The sequence below is a fragment of the Macrosteles quadrilineatus genome, unplaced genomic scaffold (assembly GCF_028750875.1).
Source record: "Macrosteles quadrilineatus isolate MER2022 unplaced genomic scaffold, UCM_ALF_1.0 Scaffold_1__1_contigs__length_201487025, whole genome shotgun sequence".
NCBI classification, from domain to species: Eukaryota; Metazoa; Arthropoda; class Insecta; order Hemiptera; family Cicadellidae; genus Macrosteles; species Macrosteles quadrilineatus.
In genome coordinates, this window is record NW_026542594.1 from 235234 (window position 1) to 250976 (window position 15743).

A 15743-nucleotide genomic window follows, 5' to 3' on the forward strand; every position below is an offset into this window, starting at 1 on the left:
TTCTATCAGTTACTTTTTACGGGACTAACTTATAACTTCTAACTAGTTCGAATTTTTGACTAACTTTCCCAACTATGGTTAACCCATTAAATGGTTAACATGAAACATGATCTTGGATCACCACTCTTAAGCTCTTTAAGAGAAGATTTGCCTCTATATTCTAACAAAATCCTTACACATTGACGATAATGAGTTAGACGAACAGAGGATAAATATTAAAGATTTGTTAGAAATTGATAAACCGTGAAATAATGTCTGTAAAACATACAGCCATACCGACTTCAAGCCTTTTGATAAGATTTTTCATTGATTTCTCTTTTTTGACTGTTGGGGGATTTTATAAACAACTCTGTAAATCTCATCCCTTGGATCCCATTACAACTCCAACAATTAACCAGTTATGGACATCTTAAACTGACACGTTACCTTACATCTATCAATATTTTTTCATGAATCACTTTTCATAATAGACAGTGGTCAAAAAATTCATTTTGCAGTGTGCAACTCATGTTAAAGTATTATTATCCTTACTTTAACCCATTGGGGAAGGAATTAATCCGCTACCTGCAGCACCCTCTGGCGGCAATTAATTTTACCAAATTTGTAGACTTTTACTCTAACTGCTATAGAAAGAAAACCTTAGGTAATAAATTAATAATTCTTTCACCATTTTGTTCACAGTAAAATTGTCTACAGAAAAGTGTTAATTGGATAGTCAAAGTTCAAAAATAAAAAAATATATACATATAAAGATTATAAAAATAAAAATTTTAAAAACAATATTTTGAAAGTAAACTTGATATACAAATTCCAAGATGAATCCAGACACCAAATAACACTACTATTATAAAGGTCAATCGATTCCCTACGTAGAAAAATCAAAAGTTGTGTACTTTTATAAGTAATAACATTTAAAAAAAAATTGTTTGTTTACCTTACCGCAGCTGATTTTTGGTGATATGTGGTTTCCATAGCAACACAAAATTGTTTGTTATTCGCTAAAATAAATGAGTAAATACGCAAATCAAGAAGCAAGATATTTATAAACATTATAATAGTAAGAAGAAACAAAAAGAGCAAAAAATAATAATAACTAAATAACAAATGGCGCTGCCTAGCGGTGACACGAGCAGCTCTCGTAAGTCGGCCTCCGGGCCTGCAGCGGCCGTACGAGTAACGCTCGTAAGTCGGCGCCAATAAATTAAAACACTTCCTACAGTCAAAATAACACTTCATAACATCAAATTTCACTAAACAACAAATTCATTACAAAACATAATATAGTTATTTTACATACAAAATCACTAATCAGTGCCAACAACTCAAAATTGTAACTTCAAAGTCAAACTGAATCCCATTTGCCTATGAGTATAGAACATGAGACAACAAAATACAATATAATATAGTCTATAAGTCGATGGTTTGTTTTGATAGTATAAGATAAATGTAGAGATGAATACAATATGAATATACCAACCTGAGGCACAATTGGCGGCAACAATGTTTGGTGTCTTAGACCGTCCCAATCAAAACCTTGGAACCATCTACAAACAAGCCATTTTTGTGTTAAGTCTTTATTCAAAATCCTGCAACTAGTTCTAAATCAATCTATATTGTATACATGTTTTAGGGTTGTTTCTTCTGTGGATTTAATAGACATCCAAGAAATTCACGTCCTGCAAGAATTTCTTACTGTGAATGTTGTGGTAAAAAAGGTATCCTTGTGCTATAATGGGGGTTAATCAAAATGTTATGTTAATAATGATTTTAAAGATTCTCCAGGATTTCTACCCATCTCAAAAACATCTTACCTCACCTACGTTCTACCAAACAAGTAACTAGAAACTAATTAACTAACTGGTAAAAATATTTTAATGTTTTAAAACATGTGTTTCCTTTGTAAGGGAGAGGTAATTTGCAAGAGGCAACAATAACAAAGCAATAACGAGCATGGACACGTTTTAGGTTTGTAGGCAAATATAGATTCCTACTAGACATTTCATAAGTAGACCTATCCAAATATACGGACTTGTTCTTCTTGATGTCAGCAAGGCCCCCCTTCTGGCAGCCCAGTCTCTCTGCTGGCATGTCTCGGCACAGCTTCTTGATGAGCATCTGAGCAGCTCGGGTCACATGACGAGGAAAGTCCACCAGGTCAATCCCCTTCAAGATCATGTTGTAGATCTTCATTGGGTCCGACCCACTGAATGGTGGTCTGCAAAATGTTTATAATTGTAAAGAACCAAGACTAATCTGCTGTACAAAATGCTTATTATTGTTACATTCTTTCCAAAAATTTCAATTCAAATTGTTTAAGTAATATAATACTTATATAATCCTAACCTTTACTTAATTTAGAAATGTACTATTTTAAGTATGGTACCTAACTTTCTGGAATGAGCAAACGTGTATTGTTGTATCATCACTATTCAAATAAGGGTGCAATAAGGTGTACTCTTAATAACCCATCATAAAGAATACAGTCAAACCAGGTCCGTGAAGTTGGCGTACCCATATTAGCGTATCCACTTTTGATCATACCAATCGTTAGTTCATCGTTAGTTCTTGATAGTTCCCAAATTTTGTCGTTAGTTCTCAAAAAATAAAAAAGTTATAGCCGATAATAAGTGGGTACGCTAACTTCACACTTCCGGGTTCTAGCGCACGCCGTTTCCTGATGAGAAATGTTTACATCTATATATCAATCGTTAGTTCTCGATGGTTCTCCAATATTAACGTTAGTTCTCAAAAAATAAAAAAGTTACGAGGCATACAAAGTGGGTACGCCAACTTCACAATTATAGAATTTCCAGCGGGCACACTTTTTTGAATAAAAATGCTTACATCTATATACCAATTGTTAGTTCCTCGTTAGTTCTCGATAGTTCTCCAATATTAACGTTAGTTCTTAAAAAATAAAAAAGTTACGAGGCATACAAAGTGGGTACGCCAACTTCACAATTATAGAATTTCCAGCGGGCACACTTTTTTGAATAAAAATGCTTACATCTATATACCAATCGTTAGTTCTTCGTTAGTTCTCGATAGTTCTCCAATATTAACGTTAGTTCTCAAAAAATAAATAAGTTACGAGGCATACAAAGTGGGTACCCCAACTTCACAATTATAGAATTTCCAGCGGGTACACTTTTTTGAATAAAAATGCTTGCATCTATATACCAATCGTTAGTTCTTCGTTAGTTCTCGATAGTTCTCCAATATTAACGTTAGTTCTCAAAAAATAAAAAAGTTACGAGGCATACAAAGTGGGTACACGCCAACTTCACAATTATAGAATTTCCAGCGGGCACACTTTTTTGAATAAAAATGCTTACATCTATATACCAATCGTTAGTTCTTCGTTAGTTCTCGATAGTTATCCAATATTAACGTTAGTTCTCAAAAAATAAAAAAAGTTACGAGGCATACAAAGTGTACGCTAACTTCACAATTATAGAATTTCCAGCGGGCACCGTTTTCTGACTAAAAATGTTTATATCTATATACCAATCGTTAGTTCTTCGTTAGTTCTCGATTTTTCTCAAAAACGTACCCTCAACTATTCTTTCAAACATTCACAGCATCGTTCTTAAACAGTTTCAAAATACGTTCAAAATTATAAGTGTTAGGTTATTAATATATACCGAGAATAAATATCTTATGATAAATTAGTTATAATAAAATATTAATTGAAATTTAGTTTAATGATTTGAAAAAAAGGGATTTCATTTAAGTTCCATGCCTTTAGCCGGCTCCAGACTGTACCCACGCAAAGTACAGAACAGCAACTCGCCGAATCGCGAGTAGTATGACAGCAAATGCTCGTGCTCGTGTTTTCCGTTCATTGCCGGTATTTTTGCACACATCAAAGTGAAGGAATATTTTTGCCATTCTCGAAACGAACAGTTGGTGGGAAAACAACACATGTGAGTAGACACATGTAAATATAGATATAAGCATTTATAGTCAGAAAACTGTGCCCGCTGGAAATTGTATTATTGTAAAGTTTGCGTACCCACTTTGTATGCCTCGTAACTTTTTTATTTTTTTAGAACGAACGTTAATATTGGAGAACTATCGAGAACTAACGATTGGTATATAGATGTAAGCATTTTTATTCAAAAAAGTGTGCCCGCTGGAAATTCTATAATTGTGAAGTTGGCATACCCACTTTGTATGCCTCGTAACTTTTTTATTTTTTGAGAACTAACGTTAATATTGGAGAACAATCGAGAACTAACGAAGAACTAACGATTGGTATATAGATGTAAGCATTTTTATTCAAAAAAGTGTGCCCGCTGGAAATTCTATAGTTGTGAAGTTGGCGTACCCACTTTGTATGCCTCGTAATTTTTTTATTTTTTGAGAACTAACGTTAATATTGGAGAACTATCGAGAACTAACGAAGAACTAACGATTGGTATATAGATGTAAGCATTTTTATTAAAAAAAGTGTGCCCGCTGGAAATTCTATAATTGTGAAGTTGGCGTACCCACTTTGTATGCCTCGTAACTTATTTATTTTTTGAGAAATAACCTTAATATTGGAGAACAATCGAGAACTAACGAAGAACTAACGATTGGTATATAGATGTAAGCATTTTTATTCAAAAAAGTGTGCCCGCTGGAAATTCTATAATTGTGAAGTTGGCGTACCCACTTTGTATGCCTCGTAACTTTTTTATTTTTTTAGAACGAACGTTAATATTGGAGAACTATCGAGAACTAACGAAGAACTAACGATTGGTATATAGATGTAAGCATTTTTATTCAAAAAAGTGTGCCCGCTGGAAATTCTATAATTGTGAAGTTGGCGTACCCACTTTGTATGCCTTGTAACTTTTTTATTTTTTGAGAACTAACGTTAATATTGGAGAACTATCGAGAACTAACGAAGAACTAACGATTGATATATAGATGTAAACATTTATCATCAGGAAACGGCGTGCGCTAGAACCCGGAAGTGTGAAGTTAGCGTACCCACTTATTATCGGCTATAACTTTTTTATTTTTTGAGAACTAACGACAAAATTTGCGAACTATCGAGAACTAACGATGAACTAACGATTGGAATGATCAAAAGTGGATACGCTAATATGGGTACGCCAACTTCACGGACCTAGTCAAACCTCCTATAATAAGTATTTCAATGGGCGGGGAAAAATTCCTAATATCGAGATAATCTTTATGAAAAGGTTCGTTTTATTGAGGTTTAAAGTGCTGTTATTTATAGAGGTTACTGGACACTGCACAGGCACACGCCACACAATAACTGTGGAAGGAAGAGGGATGTGTGGGGGTTTCATGTTGAGACAAGCTTCTGTTTGTTTTGAAAACTACCTACTATGGAATTTTAAGATCATGAGAAATTAGTCTTAAAAAGGTCGCATATTCATCTTGTAGAGGTTCTGTGCTAAGAATATTCGTTGTATAGAGGTTAATCAGTCCTAGCCCATGTCACAAACAAATTCATCTTATGGAGGTAACCTAATTACTACACTGTATAGAGGTGTTTTTAGCAATTACCTTTTATGAAGGTTAAGGGGATCTTAAAAAATTGGTCTTATCAAGTAATTTAATTGTTTTACCGAGGTTCGTACTCACGAGGTTCAACTGTAAAAGATTATAGTAGAATGAACCAGACAGACTGTTTTCACCAACCAATACCAGCTGCTTCTTTCGCCAGGACTATTTATTAAACACTTATTGTACAGGACTCCAGTTCCAAATTATCAAGAAGCTGCAAACATTTCTCAGGACATGCAGAAACTGTTCCTTCAAACATCAGTCTGTCGTCTGATTACTTGGCAAACATATTATACCATTTAGCTACTTCAGTGCTCAGATGTCTCCTCTGGAATGTTGCTATTTCCAATCATGTACAAATAAATATAACCAAACTTCAATTGCTTGCAGTTATGAGACTTACGCGCCAGTGAGTAGCTCATGCATCAGTATACCCAGAGCCCAGCAGTCAACAGCTCGGTCGTGTCCCTTGTTGAGGATGATCTCTGGCGCTACATACTCTGGCGTGCCACAGAATGTCCAAGTCTTTCCACTGTTAAGACCAAGTCTCTTGGCAAACCCAAAGTCTACCTGTAAAAGTAGTAGTGGTTAAACTTTTGGAATTACCTATAACATAAACCCCCCAGGATCTATGAACGTTTCTTCTAAGGGAGAACAAAACAATTGCAATACATTTAGAGGGTTAGAGAGCTGTATTTGGCTTTGTAAGCAGACTTCATAAATATTAGTGAAATACAGTAAACACAATCCTTAAATCATGGTTTTCTAAAAAAAAATAAAGCAATATTTTTAGTCTTTTTATCTAAAAATATAAAGGCTTGAGAGCTACACGCTTAGGCCTACCAACAATAGATACTGTAGTATGTATATTTTAGCTGTAATCGATTTCTATTTAGTTTTATGACTCTATTCAAGTTCATGTAATGTGGCACTATATATCTAATAATGGATGTTTTGACTTGACTTTACTTGACCAAAGGCAAGACTGATGTTTTTACAAAGTGTTTGAATATTTACTAAAAATTATAAATCATGGAATTGCACAAGAACTCTTGACTACTACTGTCGGGTCAAAAAGTATAGATACTCGAGTTTGAGCTTGTATTGCACCGTAACCAATAGACGTAGAAAAATAGAAGTTACATCATGATTTTACGAATTTATTTCTGCGTTTATGTGTGTTGGTTTCAAATTTTTTATGCAGTTCCAACTTTGCCTTTCAGCTGGTTGAATGAAAAAAGTACAGGTTTTTCAGCGCTTTACCAACAACGGGCGACTTTAAAATTTTATAACAAGAAAACTAATGATCTAATCGTCATGAAATTTGTATGGCTTTTAGAACATATACTTATAAAGCATATTTATAAGTTATTTTGGAATTTTCCGTCAATAAGAAAAAAATCTGTCATGGTTTTTGCAAAGGCATTGTATTTCAGCGACGGGACAAGCTAGAAACTCCGATGAAAGCTTGAATTAAAGCTCTTAAAAAGATACAAATGAAAAGTTAAGTTACACATTAGCTAAGGGGCCTTTAATAATTAAAATGGACGTATGATCAAAGCTGTTCTGAAACGCAATAGTGCGTGAAATTTGTACCGCTATCGATCCGCAGGCAGGGAGTTCTCCCTGCCTGGGACCGGTTTTGAAACTGCATAAAAAATTTGAAACCAACACAAATAAACGCAGAAATAAATTCGTAAAATTATGATGTAATTTGTATTTTTCTACGTCTACTGGTTACGGTGCAATAAAAGCTCAAACTCGAGTATCTATACTTTTTGACCCGACAGTAGACTCCATATTCCAAATTTGGCCTGACTTTAGTTTAGGTCCTACACTCATTCGAATGAAAAATATCAATATATAGATTATTCGGTTAGTTAGTTTAGGTTTTAACCTAACTAACCAAACTTGATATATCGAATGATATAATCGATATATCGATCGATATGTTCTTTCGAATGAGTGTAGGACGTAAACTAAAGTGCAGCCCACATTTGGGTAACAAATACATTTGAACAGAGTGTTTTGTAACTCTCTATCAACCTTTTAAGGTATTATTTCTGGGTTCATAACAAATTTAAATTTGAAGTCTTAAAACAGATAAGACCTAATCCTGAATGTGAACCATTTTTGTAAATCTTCCAAGTGTGGTTTATCAAACTGTGTAAATTGTTAAGGCTGTTTGATTCCAATTCATCTGTTGCATCAGCATATTGAACAGGGTTTGAGTTTAAATTAAAAGGCAGGTCGTTTGTATAAATTAACCAATATAGAGGCCTCCACAATAGTTCATTAAACATTTTGAAAAGTTATAGATATTACCTTTAAAAATAAATTAAGTTTGTTGACAGCAAATTTAAGGATTTCAACTTCAAATAATCAATTGGAGAAAGGCTGTAAAATTTGAGCTTTTTGAAGACACAAAACATTCCAGCAGGATTATGAGACCTTTTAATGCCAAAAGGTGTGTAATACAAGTCAGTCAGAGAGTTGTATTACGTCCTGGATCTAAAACAATATTGTTCTGTTACTAAAATGCTGTTACTTTTCAAGACAAAATTTTATTTGATAAATACGGTAATATTTTTTTCAAATACCTACTTTAGAAAAGTTGGTAAAATTTAAATTGGGCAGTAGTTGTCCATGGTTGAATTTTAAACCATTAGATCATTTAAGAAGTTCAATTAAAACATTTTTTTTTTTAGCTGTACTGGGATTAAACCCCAACTGGGTGGCGTTTTATTCTGAACTGAACAAATTGCTTTATATACTTTTTGTTGAATTTTTTTTCAATAGTATATGGGCATCAAAAAGATTAAAATCATCTTAAACTATTTTTCAACCGTAAAGCTATTTAATATTGTTTTTACTGTAATAGCTGCAGGGAGTCAATTGTTCACTTACAAGTTTAACATATCCTCTGGAGTCTAGCAGAAGATTTTCTGGTTTGAGATCCCGGTAGACGATGCCTCTGGAGTGGAGATAGTCAAGCGCTTCGATGACACAGGCCACGATGAAGCATGCGGATGAGTCGTCAAAACATCCTCTGTCTCGTAGAATAGTCCACACCTCTCCTCCTAGACACGCCTCCAGTAGCATGTACACGTACTTGTTGTCTTTGAATGTCTTGTATAACCTGGAGCAAGAGGTATTTAAATAGTGTAAAATGTTTGTTATAGGACTGGAAACTCTTGGACACTTTCCAGATGTATACTAATCTGAAGAGGTGAGGTTGTTTGCATTGATTTACTTGTAAATTTTCCAATGTGGGAACACTCACCATCGTCTTAGAACATTTAGGATATTTGGAAAAATACAGTGGGAATGCCGCCGTTCCTGCCCCACACCACACCACTTGTTGCTACAAGATGGAACTGTGTAGTTAGAAAAATATAGTCACATGTAAAAACTTTATGTTTTTGTTTTACAGAGGAATATACTGTATTGTCAAGTCCCTGATCTTCATGGTTGGAACAAAAAAATTTTTTCCAACTAGAGGGTCATAAAATAAAAATAAACATATCGGTAATATGAGGAATACATTTTTTTACAGTAAGGAAAAGAAAATGCAATATCCATTTGAAAGAAATCACTATTTAAAGTAGATAGTTAACTCGGATAGTTAAAAAAAAAAATATGTGTAACCTCAGAGAAGTAAGAAACTAACAAAGTAAAAATAGATTCAATGTTACAATTAAGTGGTGTCTAGAGGAAATTCTTTTGATCGCCCCCTTCTGCTTTCCTTTCCCCCTTGGCCATCACATACTACAGCGCTCACGCGGTAGGAAGACCCTGGGCGTTACAACAGCTATACAACTATGCTATATGTGGTTATTGCTGTTTGGGCTCTTCCTTCTTCTATATTAGTACATTTCCGCCCCAACAACCAGAACTAAAAGCACACAGTTGTCCCATAAGCTTGTATCCTCTGTATCTCTGTGGTGTAAATCAGGGACTAATATTGAAAGCCGGGCAAACAGTAAACTATCACAATGTATGATATTGGATGTTCTACAGCGCTTCCTTAGGCTTAGGACATACTTGTAATTTTTTAACCTACAATATAAGTTTTACATTTTTCACAGGTAATGCACGGGAAATAGTTTGACCATATGTCACATTCACCTTAGGAGTTTTTTGGGTTATATAACCAACATGGTAAGGTAGAGCATATGACACACTATAGCAATAAAATCATCATCCGTAATCTGCACCTACCCCCTCTATATTCCCTACACAGTAAAAACAAATCAATTGTTGTTGCACGATGATGGAAGTGAAACATGGAAAAAAGTTGTTTATTTTGCAAGGTGCAGGTTTTTTAACGTCAATACTGTAGGCCTAAAGTTTCCAAAATGACAACATTGGAAAATCTTACCGGACATGTTAGTGTGTTCCCAGGCGTACAAATCTAAGGGTAACATGGGCGAAAAATAAAAATGGTAAAGGTAAGGTGTAGTGCTACAATCTAATAATGATTATTCTAAGTTGCATGGATGTGCTACAATATGTACCTGCAAATCAGGGGGTGTCTACAGGCCATCATTATTTCTTTTTCACTGTACACATGTTCTTGCTGGTGTGTTTCGACTATGTGCTGTTTTTTCAGACACTTTAAGGCATATGTTTTGTTCTTGTTTTGAATACACTGTACAAGCTCCACTCTGCCAAACCCTCCGACCCCCAGTGTTGCTACTATGTCTAGGTCTTCTAATTGAATATTTTCTAACTCTGTAAAAACAAATTATTGACATGAATAACAAACACAATGCCATGAACACTTCTCTGGTCACATTAAATAAATGCAATATTTGCAAGGTACATAGTTAAAGATTTATTGTACTACTAGTGGCCTGTAGGGGCCATAGCCCCTAATTAAAAGTAGGCTACAATAAAAAAAACCATGTATAAAAAGACAAATATTCTAAATATGTTTTTAAAATTATAAATTTTATGTGGTACTTAAAATTAACAGTTTTTCTTGTTTTAAATCTTGGTTTTCCTTCCGTTGGAGTCGTATATTAGTTGCTTCTGATGTGTCAATGAAATAAAAATACCGTAATTATTAAATCAATAACACAACATATTAACAAATAGAAACGTGCACACGGTTTGGCCTGAGCCCGGAGACCGACGAATCAGAGCGGAAATCATAGGCTACAGCCAAAAATTGCACATCTTTTCTAGTTTAAAATTGAAGATTTGTTTTGTAATCTTACGAACTCTGTTATAGTTTCCATTTTTAGAACCAAATGTAAAGGTTAAAATTATTATTAATTATTATGAAGGCCCCCCCATCATAATAATAATAAGGCCCCCCATTTCGCGGTAGTAAGTCATAAATATATCTATGAATTTGTCCCTGAATTTTAAAACAGTAAGGCCCATTTCCCGGAATCTCTTTTTGTGTAGCGGAAAGCAACGCAAAAGCCTTTGCACTGTTGTATTGCCTTATGTTTCTTATGAAGTTTGAAGTTCGAATCATGTAAAAACGGTTCTTTTAGTTCGTCATTTACTTGTGGTTGTGGCATGTCCATTGTGGCAAAATGCATTGAAATGTCCATTTGTGGCCTCTTCTGCGAAGTGAAGTGCGCCACAATACATGCAAGTGCTGGAGGACCTAGATTGTGAGAAACAACACTCAACTTATTTTCCAGCGTTCTTCTGAAGGCAGGTTGTAAAACAGCTTCTGGATTTATTTCACAGTTAGGCCCTACATGACATTCTCTTTTAGAATTTCTTAAATCTGTTGAATTCCTGGACACTCTTCCACGTCTTGCAGGTCCCTACCCTGTATAGTTACTTCACTCGTTATAAAAACGGAAAACAAAAAAAAATAAACAAATACAATTGATTTTGAAACATTATTTACCAACATGGCCTTTTGAATAAATTGTAAACATTGCAAATAAATAAGTAACAGCTGATAGAATGCAGACGTTTTCCAGTCCCCATGTATTTCTTATGGTGGATATTTTACGTTATATCTCGTTTTCTGGTAACTTTATGGGAATTCTGCTATTTTTCCCGAGTCCCTGGGGTCAAGACCTTTAATTTAAGACCCCTCCCACTTTTCTGCGACCTACCAGGCGTCCACAATTTTCTGGTAAAAATTTGGTCTTACAGAATTATATACATAGATAAATCTTACTTATTTACTACTTACTAAAGTAAGTATAATTTAAACAACTAAAGAGAGTATGACTGCTGCACACAAGAGATACAAGTGTATTTTTACTATAGAGGCTATCAATCCCATAAACATTATACACATTTATTATACTTTTAAGCTACTTTGTTAAAGTATACATAAAATCAGAAAATATTTCAAGAATAAATTTTATCACTATATAACAATAATTATTTCTGATTCCAAAATGTACTCGTAAAATATAAATCTGTATTACTTTATAATTTTATATCCTTAAATTGTCACTATATTGTCATTTTAATTCAATGATCGTTGTTTATTTGATTTAAAACAATGTTTATATTATTAGATGAATGCTGAGTAAAAATATATGTTTTATTACTTGAATACAAATTAACTTGAAGAAAAGTTAATCCTCACCTTGATCTATCTCAGAGGGAAGACTGTTGCTGCTAGGAGGCCGTTCAGTTCTGCAGAGATCACTATATTCCTTCTCATGTAGCTCACTTAGATCTCCAATCAGTTGGATGAACGATCTAAACCCAAAAGGACATAACCTTCATGGAAATATTACAGGCACCAAAGTGTGCTAACTACAACACCACAGCAAACTTGTAAAGAATTTATTTTTTATACATTCATCAATATATTTTTTACTTACTCTCTGTCCAGGGTCAAACACTCCACTCCAGGAGCCAAGGCGATCACTGTAGCAGTTCTACAGTCCTCCTTCAACAGAGCTTGCTCCCCAAAGTAGTCACCTCGGTGTAGAATGCGGAGGTCTTGTTCTTCAGAAGTCCCTAACACAAAATTAAGTGCAAACTGTTTAATGTTCTCAAGAAATTTTAATAAATTGAGAGTGTCTATTATGTGGCTTTGTCTTACTCCCCCAGAGGCTGATCGAGGAATAATTATGGTAAAGAGTGCTATTTCCATGTGGTATAACATTATTGAACCCTAGCAGTTGCACTGAGAGAACCTCTTTTGTCCCTGATTTTAATTGGAAAGTACGAGGGGTTTTCAGGACCTGAAATTGTAATTGACTGTACTATTAATTGTTTTAGCACATCCATACTACACATTTTGTCAACTTTCTCATATCTCCTGTATATCATGGATAATAAACATTGGCAATTACGTCATTAGCTTTACTAGCGTGTTTACTTTTTACTAGTGTACATTTTGCTCGAAATCGAGCAATTTCAAATCAGTACATGAGTTGAGGAGTTACAAATAAACAAATGACTTGTTTAAAAACTAATAATTTCCGATGATTTTAAAAGAGTCAACTAAAAGATTATTAACTGATAAAAAGGTTAATGTTTAACTATCAAACTGTCCATGGACGGGAAAAGGTAAGCTAACAATTTAAGTCAAAGTAAAAAGGCTGTCAGCTTTTATAATGTACCGTAGACCTACCTAAGTTATTTAGCCAATTTGTAGGTGAGGGTGTAGGCTACTTTAAACTCTACAGAACAGAGTTAGGCAAAAACTGGCAGAACTCTGAAATGGAGTTATTTATCATAGACATACTCATATGCCAAATCCTTAAAATAAAGATTCAATTATTAGTAACTTATATCATTAAACACAAACCAACATCCAAAACTATACACATTTTTAATACAACATAGATAATTTACACATTGACTTTTTACAATTAACAACATGTGTTCTTCTACAGGCATTTGACAGTTCTGGTTGTTTACATTTAAATGTCAAAGCAAATGTAATATTTAATTTCTGACAACAGCTGGAGTTTCAAAACAATATTTGTTTCCCATGCTAATCTTATGGAGAAATACGAAACTTTAAAGGGCCCCAGGGAATCACTCACTAATTATTTACCTAAAAAGAAAGTTTCCTGCACAACTTCACGTTACGCTCTTTCCAATGACACCAAAAACATGTCTATCGGTTCAGTAGTTTCGGAGGAGTAATTGTCACAAAAATCCTGCTTGCGTATTAAATATGTACTAGTGTTCATGTTGCTCGAATTCGAGCAATTGTAAAGTATTACAGGATTTGCAAACCAATAACAATCATACTAAGCTATCTACATTTCAACAAAACACACCTACCTTCCCTGTAGCAGCAAACCTAGGTACTGTACTCGTATTAAAATTAACTTAATGTTATTTAAATAGGAAAAAATGACAATTTTCAGGGAATATCTTTGTAGAAATTAAGCCAGGTATTTACCTATTCACATTTTCTATACTTTAATTCGCTTAGTCTGAAGGTTTGCTGCGGAAACCAATGAAACAGCGGAAACAGCAATGATTGTAGAATCTAAATTATTACTTATATCCATGAATTTATATAACAATTATTTCCTGTAAAATATTATTACAGCAGCTCAAAAATATTGGACAGACTCGGTCAACAAATGACGTAACTGAAAGAATCCAATACTAATGACATTAACATATAGTTTAATAGTTCCATTTAATCAATGTTAAATGTTTACATTCGGGCGAGTGACATATTTTATTTATGGTTATGATCCATACCGTTCCTGTTCTAATAATCATGCAGTATTTAATATATTTGGACCAGCTGTGTGGAATCGTGAAATCAAAATTAATACCGTTAGTTCTGCTTGTTTACATTTTTAAATTTTGTGTGTTTGTTCTTTGTTACTATGGATACCATCAATAAATATTTCACTTTTAATTTCTGACAACAGCTGGAGTTCCATAACAAATTTTGTTTCCCATGTTAAATCTTATGGATAAATACGAAACTTTAAAGGGCCCCAGGGCCTCAATCTCTAATTATTTCACTAAAAATAAAGTTTCCTGCACAACTTCACGTTACGCTCTTTCCAATGACACCAAAAACATGTCAATCGGTTCAGTAGTTTCGGAGGAGTAATTGTCACAAAAAACCTGCTTGCGTATTAAATAAGTAATATAGACTAGTGAACCTGTGCGGCTCAATTCCCCGCAAAAACATATGAATTTAGAAAACAAATTCATTGTGTTATATAGTCAATGGATATATAGGCCTATTGACTCGTCAAAAATCAAATACAGTAATAATAAAGCCTTAGAAGGGAAGCAATCCAGCCATTTTTTTAGCTGTATGCGTATTATATTTAGTAAATTAATAAGAGTTCAAGTTCAAGTATCTTACAGGGTAGTTATTTTTTTAAGATTTTTAAAAACACATTTAACAAAACATTTTTTCTTATCAAACCAATAGGCCTATGTAGCATCTTTTGAGGGTCATAAAATGCTGCTTGAAGAAAACATTTTTAAAAATAAACACTAAAAACAATATTTTTATTACAAAAGCACTTCCATAAATACTACGATTTTAGTCTTAAAGTTACCTTTAGGAATATTACCTTGGTCAGAATTTCCCGTTAATGAATATGCTTATCCTACTATTAAAAGATGTAGCCTTACTTAAAACAACATATACAGTATATAGTTGCTCATGACTGAAATTGGTCTGACTAAGAACATTGCTGCTCTTTAATTAAAGTGCTTGAGCTGCAAATGCCAAAGATAACAGAAATTAGCATCTTTCCATTTTAAAAGGTAACTTTGTTTCAGACAGGCAAATTTGTTATCCTCGAAAGCAAAATATGTCCCTACTCACTTGTTCCAGTTAGGACTTTACATTCTACTTTACATTGTTGTTAACCGTTCTGATCACATGAAGCCTTGTGCCATTAATGAGGCCCTTTTTGATGTATTAATAATAAAACCACTGCCTCCTTTTATTAGTATAATCTGTGTCTTGGCAATCCACTGACCTCTATATTTAAAAACTCATTTGGATTTTCTAGATGGGTGCCTCTGTCTTCGACTGTTTTCGAGGACCCACTCCTCCCCTTGGCATACTGACAATTAATTACCTAACTTGTAAAGTTCATGTAGTAATTCATTAATACTGTAAGTTTATAAAGAAAATTAGATAAAAGGTACTTGGCTTGGTGCTTTCATAACTGCAAACTCAAAATACACCCACAAGTAAAAAAATCAAGTTATTGGTAAAAAAACCATGTTTGTGTAAAAACATTATTCACATGAAGTAGATGATTTGTTTGATT

At 33.9% G+C, this 15743-nt stretch overlaps 1 protein-coding gene across 1 annotated transcript in view; it reads right to left on the bottom strand.

Annotated features, from left to right (window-relative positions):
• LOC128983545 (cGMP-dependent protein kinase, isozyme 1-like) overlaps positions 1-15743 on the bottom strand; it is a 121240-nt gene that overhangs the window by 2106 nt on the left and 103391 nt on the right. The window contains exons 9-15 of the mRNA XM_054402854.1: positions 12342-12480; positions 12101-12216; positions 10044-10260; positions 8434-8665; positions 5930-6096; positions 2030-2215; positions 1478-1544 (exon numbers count right to left, since the gene is read on the bottom strand). Of these exons, the coding sequence (XP_054258829.1) occupies positions 1478-1544; positions 2030-2215; positions 5930-6096; positions 8434-8665; positions 10044-10260; positions 12101-12216; positions 12342-12480 (1124 nt within the window). The remainder of the gene's footprint in view (positions 1-1477; positions 1545-2029; positions 2216-5929; positions 6097-8433; positions 8666-10043; positions 10261-12100; positions 12217-12341; positions 12481-15743) is intronic.